Below are 8,385 nucleotides of genomic sequence, written 5' to 3' on the forward strand. Positions count from 1 at the left end.
ATTTGGACAAGAACATTTCACCAGGATGAAGAAAGCTGTTTTATAAAAATTCTTTAGCTTACTTGCACTATTTTAACTAACTAGTTAAGATCAACTTGTGCTGTAACTCCTGCTACTGCTGCAGCTGTATTTCCTCTCTTAGCTCAGTATCTCAGTGACACCTAATGTTTGGCGGCTGTAATACACCTCGAGGAACAAAGCAAAACCTTTCTGAACCAGTTTAATAATCTGATTTGTAAACTAATAGAAAGCTGATCAGTCTTCAATGTAGCGTGCAAAACTAATTATATATTATAAATCCATTCTTGGTATTCAAAGTCATTCCACTGTAAGGTAGAATTAATAAATAAATAAATAGAAATCCACACACAATCCAAAGATACATTTTGCTCCATTAAAAATAAAGCCATGAAAATTAGAATTATACATAGTTTCTCGGGACATACAAGCAGATAGTTTCCTATATTTTGGTTAAAATGTTCTTAAATTTTGGTGAAAGTTCCCAAATTTAGGAAAAAGTTACTAAATACTAAAATTTAGTAAAGTATACTAGGTCTTACTCCATTTCTGTTAAACCTTCCTTCAAATGCAAAAGCTCAGCAGTTGTTTTTTTGTCTTCCTCATCTCCAGCTAACAATATGCAATCAAGAGGGGAGAAGCCAGCTCTCCCACACTCCAGCAAAACTCAATGTAATTTAACTTTTGGTGTACAAATTAACATTATTTTCTATTATACCAAGCTACTGCTATATAAACATGTCCTACATAGCTAACCAAAAAGTTACTAAAAATATATAAATTTCATAAAAAAAAAAAAACCCACAGGGAAAGAACTCCATCCTCTCTACATTATTTTGAAGGACAAGGTGTTATGAGCAATTTTTTCTTTAAGTTAAGAATTTTATGACCTACTGTATTAAACTTTATTCTGTAGTTTCAAGAAATGGGGGAAATTCCCCAAATTAAGACCATGTGCTCATAAACCACTCTGAAACACAAACTGCAGGGTGTGTGTATGACAGCATGAAATCAAACCCATATGCACACATAGACTTTAATAAAATTAAAATTGCAAATCATGTACATGACAAACATGTGACTGCAAAATACTATTAATACTGTCATACTTGTGGTCCTGGGACAAACAAATTCTTGTCATATTTTTCCACCTTTATTCCTTTCTGTAGGTTTGAAAGATTTCTGTTCTTTCTGGGACACAAACTACTCCATGATGTCAAACACTACTCTGAAAATTTACTTAACAGAAATAATTTGTAGAAGCCCTCAAATCTGAAGGTACATGAATTCAAGTATTTGGTCTATGCTCAGTGTTAAGATGAGCGTGTTACACACAAACCGTATGACATTGATGGCAAATGTCACCTCTTCCCGCTTCAATAGGAAAAACTGAAATATTAAAGTAATAACACAACATCACAAACAAAAAAGCCTGTGGCACAGAAGTGAGCTCTGTACTTACAGGTATGCTCCAGACTTGCATTCCATCGCTGTAGCCGATCATTAGCAGTAACGGTGGCTCATTCCCGGTGCTGTGTATTTCATGAAACTCCATATTCCTTGATGTATCTAAATTGGGTTTAAATATCAAAGCCATTATCAACAGGTTAGGATCAACTATGGCTGCTGTTGGTTATACTAGAAGGTATTTTCTCAATGCATGTTTCTGTTGGCATAAGTAAAAGCAAGCAAAGTGTTTACATTTTTATGCTGGAACAATAATGAAATATATTCTTTTAGGCAAACATATTTGTTAAAGTTTCACAGAAAAGCATTAAAAGTTAAAATGATGGAGAAAAATTTGGGTTACAGTGTGGGTTGTCACACCCAAAATTTCTGTAATTCTTTCTCCAGTCATTAATAAAACATGGCAAACTTTTCAAATAGAGAAAAATTTGCAAAGGACCAACAAAATAAACATTAACAAATACAGAAATCACAAATACATAGATTGGTCCAAACTATTTCTGGGTACCATGTAATTAATCTTTACATCAACCTTACCAAAAGAAGAAAATTCCCAGGAAGAAAAGTGCTACAGGACATAATAATCAAAAATATTAAGCTTTTAATGAGAAAAGCCCTCTAAAACTACATTTTCAACCATGTCAGAATGAACAAAAGCTCACTGCAAGTATGGAAGCACCAAAGAAAGAGAGGAAATATTTAGGATGGTGAAATAGGGTGTATCCAGGCCCAATGAGATTAGGCTGCATATAAGTAAAATTAAAGAGAATATGAAAGATGTTGAATAACATGCTAAAGAGTTTTTGTTTTACTGTAATAAAGAACCTAAAGAGGGAATGCCTGAGATTTTTTTTTTAAATAAACACATGAGGAAAACAAACCCAAAAGCAAACAACCTTTAACTAGCCTAAAGCTGGACATAACGCCATGTACAGGCTGACAGGCCTTTTCTAGTTCTAATAACCATGAATTTATGAACTGCCAGCCTCTGTGCCATTTCAACAGCTGGAAAACATATAATCTTCCCTATTAACCTCTTGGAAAGGCTGAACATTCCCCATCACAGCTCTGGCTATGGCTGCTATTACTTCATCCGAGACCAGAACAAGCCTTCACCATAGAGCTCTAGACAGGAAAATAAGCAGACAAGAAACAGCAACGTGCTGAGAGACTGAAATTCAGTGTTCACCAGAGGGCAGGTCCCTTGGTTCCCCAGCTACGACAAGCACACGTCTCACACACCACAAGCAACTCAAGATATTCAATTAATTGAAGAAGCAACTACCTGATTGCAGCATTCAACCATCGCTCATTCAGTCCCTAACCTTCTTTATTCAAAAAGTGTAACTGGGATGGACAGGTCAGACAGCTCAGGTCTTCAGTTGGGATCTGCTTGATACTCTTAGCAAATGCTTCTAACAATCACCACTTTCTCTTAAAAAGGCTGGAGCTCCATTTTCTGCACTAAGTCAGAAGTCTTTGCTGCTGATTTATTAAGATACACTGGGTGTGATAAACAAGCTACAGTTTAAGAATACTTTGTGGTTTTGCTCTGTTATTTCCCTGAAAGACATCATGGCATCTCCTGCTCATTTTAACCAACTACTCTTCCGTTCTAGGTTACTCTGAATTCTATCACATCACTGAAAATATATCTGGGACCTGGAATGGATTCACAATTAGATAACCTGGCTTTGAAATCAAACATGAGATGAAATAAATTCAGTTCTATGCTTTGTTTTCAACTACCTTAAGGAAAATAAATGGATTTTTTTTTTTAATTTGCCCCTCTTCCTAAGCAAGAGTTAGCCTGCCTTTAAATGAAATCACAAAGCCTGTTTGTTCTCTTTGGTAGATAGTGAACAAAAGTGCAGTTACTCACTTAGAATTAAGTTTACCTAGAACAGGGAAATTAAATACTTAATTTGGAGTCAACAATGCTTACAGATAAAGCTGACTGAAATTATTGTACATGGATCCAAAAATCACAAAAATAAGTGACAGAAAATGAAGCCATACCATTTAAATCTGCATTTTCAAATCTGACCCAAATGATCTTCTCCTTTTCTTCTGCTGGTGGGGTACCGCTGTAGGCCTGGACAAAAAGCAAAAGGGTTGAAACAAGGAAGTTTAACACCCTTTTTTCTCCCTCTATAGACCATAGGGGGGAATGCAAGTTAAAAAAGAAAACCAGATACATGTATGTTATTGTCACCAGTACTCCTGTCAGGTTTTGTTTCAAAAATAAATGGTTCCATGATCAACATACACCATATCAAATATAACTCAACAAGGTAACATCACTTCCTAACACAGAAATGACAAGACATGTAACAGTGAGTCTTCTGGAGCTCGTCAGAAATGCTACGTGACTTACAGCAATTTAGGGAAGCTAAAACACAGTGGTTTCTCCAGTCGTTAACATCAGCAGTTACACATTACTTCTAAAAACAATGTTAGAGGTTCTCATGGGAGGCATTTTTACTTTTTAAATTCTCCTTAATTCACTTACAAGCTTTGTAAGCGAGATTGAGGAACGAAAAAGACCTTTACTACATAGTTTATTCTACTGAATGTTTTAGTTATGTTTGTGACATCTTTAATATAGCCATTTAAAAGAGAATAAACTGTAATTCCAGTAGAAAAAATCCACTTTTCATTCTATGTTCTACAGATTCCCATAAAAAGATGGGATACAAAAAGGAAGGAGACTTGCAGTGTTTCCAAACTGCAGGTTCTACAGTTCTCAAGAGAAACCGTGGTAGTAAGAACATGTGCTACAGTAGAAAAACCATCACTTCCAAATGAATTATACCAAACTACTGTGCAGTATTTTGGATTAAATATGAAAAGAGCTTGTATAATCACTTTATACATGCCAGAAAAGCTATAACATGAACTAAAAACATAAATTTAAAAAATAAGTGTGGGTATTACTTTTCAAAACAAATCACATTCCATGCTTCCAAGGCAAACTGATTTGTAAAATAAAACACAGACTGTATCCTTTAACTACAGGAGAGAAAAAATAGGGGCATGTATGGAATACAGCAATCTTTTAAATGAAAGTTTGACTATTTTTAATTTTGTCCATGAATCCAAAATGCTCTTCACAAATTGATATTACGAAGGGGAATTTTTTTAATATGATTATCGAGGAAATTCATGACTAACTAACCAAGATAATTCTTCAAATAAGAACCAAGGTGGTATCCTGAGGCTACAATTAGGTGCAATGCTGCTCCACTATGGAGCAGCTTTCCCAAAGAGTAACAACACAAAATTAGTTTCCCTCTGCTACCCAGAAGCCCACGAGCAACACAGAAGACACTTCTCCAGTTTCATGCTGCTGCTACCTGCAAAAACGATGACCAAGAGCAAAGATCAGCATCACAGCTACTCTCCAGAGAAGATCCCAGAAATTTAAAAAAAAGATAAAAAAATAAATAAATAAAAAGCAGAGCAAGGGCTCCTGTTTTGCACAACCCAGCACGCCAGAGAACAACAGGTTAGGCAGAGCTCCACGGTCCCACAGCAGCCAGGACATTCTGATGCAACTTAAGGAAATAAGATAAAAAAGGGGGGAGTCAAGGAAGTAAAGGAAACTTCCTCTTTTTCAGACAATAACAAAAGCTAAGGTGACAAAGAGTGTCTACCAGGTTGTTCCAACACCAATCCAGCCAGGGGTCATGCATTAGGTTTCCAACTACAACTGAAAAAAAGCCAACGTATTTGTAAGAGGCAGAGCAAGTACTAGGCCCAGTCTCTTCCTTCCCCAACTATCCTATTGCCAAAATTACAGTAAGAAAAGGCTGAAATATTCTTCCTGCTGCTTCTGTCGCAATTCTTCAACTTCTATGGAGCTAAGATTTTCATTTTTATTATCATCTATCAGAGACAAATCCGTAGGCTCAATCTTCAGGCGGTACGCGGTCTGTGCTTTCAAAACCCTGGTCTCAAGATTCACATTCAAAAAAACCCCCAAATTTTGCTTTTGTTTTTCATTTTGGTCCAACTGACACACACTTCAACTGCTTTGTACACCAAAAAAAACCCCAGTTTTAAAGATCTACACATACCTGTGGCACAACATCTTGAAGAAAGGTGACAACACTTTCCATATACGACTGTTCCCTTGAAAACAGAAGGAGAATTTTAGCTACTGCTGAAGTTCAGAAACGCTCGTGAACATATTAAATAAGAGAAATCACCAGAGAAAACACGTACAGTCTTTAGCACAAAGGAAAACACTAAGCACACAATGCAGTTACTTCATATACTGCCAAACACTCTGATAACATAAAAAGTGTCCTAAAAGTCTGTAAAAAGCCAAGTGATACCTGTTTATGAAATAACTGCTTGGTGGAAAAGTATAAAATGTAAGAGTCAGGAAAGAAACCGTGTTCTCCACATCCCAGTGGCTGACTGAAGTAAAACAGGCATTTGGAAAACATTCCTCAGCAGTTTTCTACTTGATTTGCATATTATACCATGAAGAAGAGGACTTAAGCTAATGGCTGGAAGTCTCCTTGTGGGGCAAGTAAACTTTAAGACCTCACGTGCATTACATACAATGGTGAAATAAGTAGTTGTGGTTGGGGGCAGGAGATGGAACAAAACCCTAACTAAGAATAGTGAGAAGGTATTTTCAGATAAGATTTTATAGCTTGGGAAGCTTATTCCTTCTTGGAAGTTCCTTAGCAGCAACGATTTAGAATAATATATAGTGCAAGGTACATTTGTTCTGGTAGATTTGAATTAGTGCTTTTATTATTAGCTTATCCCTGCATGAGTGGTGAGACTCTTGTGTAACTGCTGAGCAATGTACCATCTGAGTTGACTCTATTAGACAGACAGTGTTGAAACTACGCAAAAAGTTTGTGCTTTCTGTAATGAGTAATACTGAAAAGTGCTGGCAACAAGAACTGTCTTTGTAAAGTCTGAAACAATTTTTAAGAATTAATTCTTTAGGTAACAGCTTTGGCAGCCCCCACATCGATTTTTATACTGGCAATCATTCTTCCTATGCTAACTCAAGATTTCCAATAGCAACAACAACAATAAAAAATAGTAAACTAAGTAATCTCGACTCTTGACGTCCAAAGGTGTATTTGCTTTCTTCATGCTTTCAGAAACTGTGCTGTGCAAGATTCTTTTAATAGAAATTAGTGGTCAGTAGTTAAGAATTAGAGTGCCCTGCCCTATACGCAGCAATACAGAAGATATTTCAAGTCAAATGCTGCAACACCTGGGTCAACTTAACTGGCTGACTCCTCTCTGAAAACAAAGATAAATCTAAAACATGAAAGTTTTAAATTTTAGAAAGCTTATTCCAACTCATGACAACACTAGATTTTGTTCAGCAATCCCAGGATTACTGTGTCAAAGTCTGTCTCACTGCTTTAAACTGAGGCCATATAAACGAGCTGTGGTTTCTAGTGCTGATTCTTCTTAGATTTATGTAGGTCACCAAAACTGTCTTTGTAAACTGTCAGAGCCCTTCATTACCTCACAATAACACTTGTCCACAGGTATAGTGTTAAACATAGCGTTTGAAGTTCTCACGCAAATGCCTACCAGCAAGAGTCATACCTAGTTTTTCAGCTCATGAAATGAGTACTTTTTTTTTCCCCCTCCCCAGTATATCTTAAAACAAAGTAAACATTTCAAATAAGGGCCATTCTTCTGCTAGAATGTGCTTACGTGACAGCTTGTGGGCGAACAACCACTCCTCCAGTACATCGACTGGGGCGGCGCGGGGATTCTGTTGCCATGTTTCTTTGCAGACACCTGTAAGAAACACATTTCCTTTTAATAATCATTTGTATCAGGATTATTTATTACATTAGCTCACAACATATTCTTTAGGATGATGAAAATCTCTTGAAGAAAGAAACTTGAGTCATACAAACCTGTAAGGCACTATGACCCCTTACAGCACTCTTACTGGAAAAAGAAGTTTGGGTTTTTTTTAATCTCAATCACTACAGCTCCCACAATGCATCTGAGAGCAGAAAAGAATAAAAACCTACATGATAAAGTGGAAAATTTTATTCAAGCTGTTTGTTAAAGATAGAGGTACAGGTACACAGTTATCATCAGCATAATATACGAACATTATTTACTAATGAGGTGTTGTCTTAGAAAACTATTATATAGAAACAATGTACAATCACAATTGCAGTGTAAAGTACTCTTGAAAATCCGCAATGGTTTACGCTGAGGTGAACACAAGAAGGATGGGGGAACACAGTCTACTTTTTTATGTCAGCTTTTTGTGCCATGTTCAAGTTTTTCTTCACACTTCCATTCTTCCATGTAAAAATTCACATAGCATTCCTGGAGGCAAAAAACACTTGAGGAGCCCCATAGATCCCAGCCACATCTTCAGTCCATCAGCTGCTCCACTGTCCCCCCTGCCTCAAACCAAGAATCAGGACATGAAGTGAGAGGAAAAAGCCAAATTCTCAAAGTGGTACTAGTTATTGGCATTGTTTCACATTTGGGCAGCCTTTGGAAGGGCCATTTCATGAAGTGAGGGAAGGGAAAACGCACAGCCCCATAGAAATTAATCACAGAATCAGACTGGTTTGGGTTGGAAGGGACTTTCAAGCTCATCCAGTTCCAACCCCCCTGCCAGCAGCAGGGACACCTTCCACTAGACCAGGTTGCTCAAAGCCTCATCCAGCCTGGCCGAGAACACTTCCAGGGAGGGGGAACAATAACAAAGCGTTCAGCAATACGACTGTACAATACAACACAATTGTACAATACAACAGAACTGTACAATACAACACAATACAAGTTTGACAGACTTGCCGAGCAACCGTGAAAGAAAAATAATATCACGTCAAGGATAAAACATCCCTTCATATGAATCCCTAATGGGGAGGGAGGCTG

General features: G+C 37.0%; 1 protein-coding gene across 1 annotated transcript in view; it reads right to left on the reverse strand.

The window, feature by feature from the left end:
* Positions 1-7,272, reverse strand: part of LOC104521846 (breast carcinoma-amplified sequence 3) — a gene marked incomplete at its 3' end in the record, with an annotated part of 98,332 nt that extends 91,060 nt beyond the window's left edge. The window contains exons 1-4 of the mRNA XM_010163964.1: positions 7,189-7,272; positions 5,565-5,619; positions 3,505-3,580; positions 1,481-1,587 (exon numbers count right to left, since the gene is read on the reverse strand). Of these exons, the coding sequence (XP_010162266.1) occupies positions 1,481-1,587; positions 3,505-3,580; positions 5,565-5,619; positions 7,189-7,259 (309 nt within the window). The remainder of the gene's footprint in view (positions 1-1,480; positions 1,588-3,504; positions 3,581-5,564; positions 5,620-7,188) is intronic.
* Between the last annotated feature and the right edge of the window lie 1,113 nt (positions 7,273-8,385).

Source organism: Antrostomus carolinensis, unplaced genomic scaffold (assembly GCF_000700745.2).
Source record: "Antrostomus carolinensis isolate BGI_N321 unplaced genomic scaffold, ASM70074v2 scaffold4663, whole genome shotgun sequence".
NCBI classification, from domain to species: domain Eukaryota; kingdom Metazoa; phylum Chordata; class Aves; order Caprimulgiformes; family Caprimulgidae; genus Antrostomus; species Antrostomus carolinensis.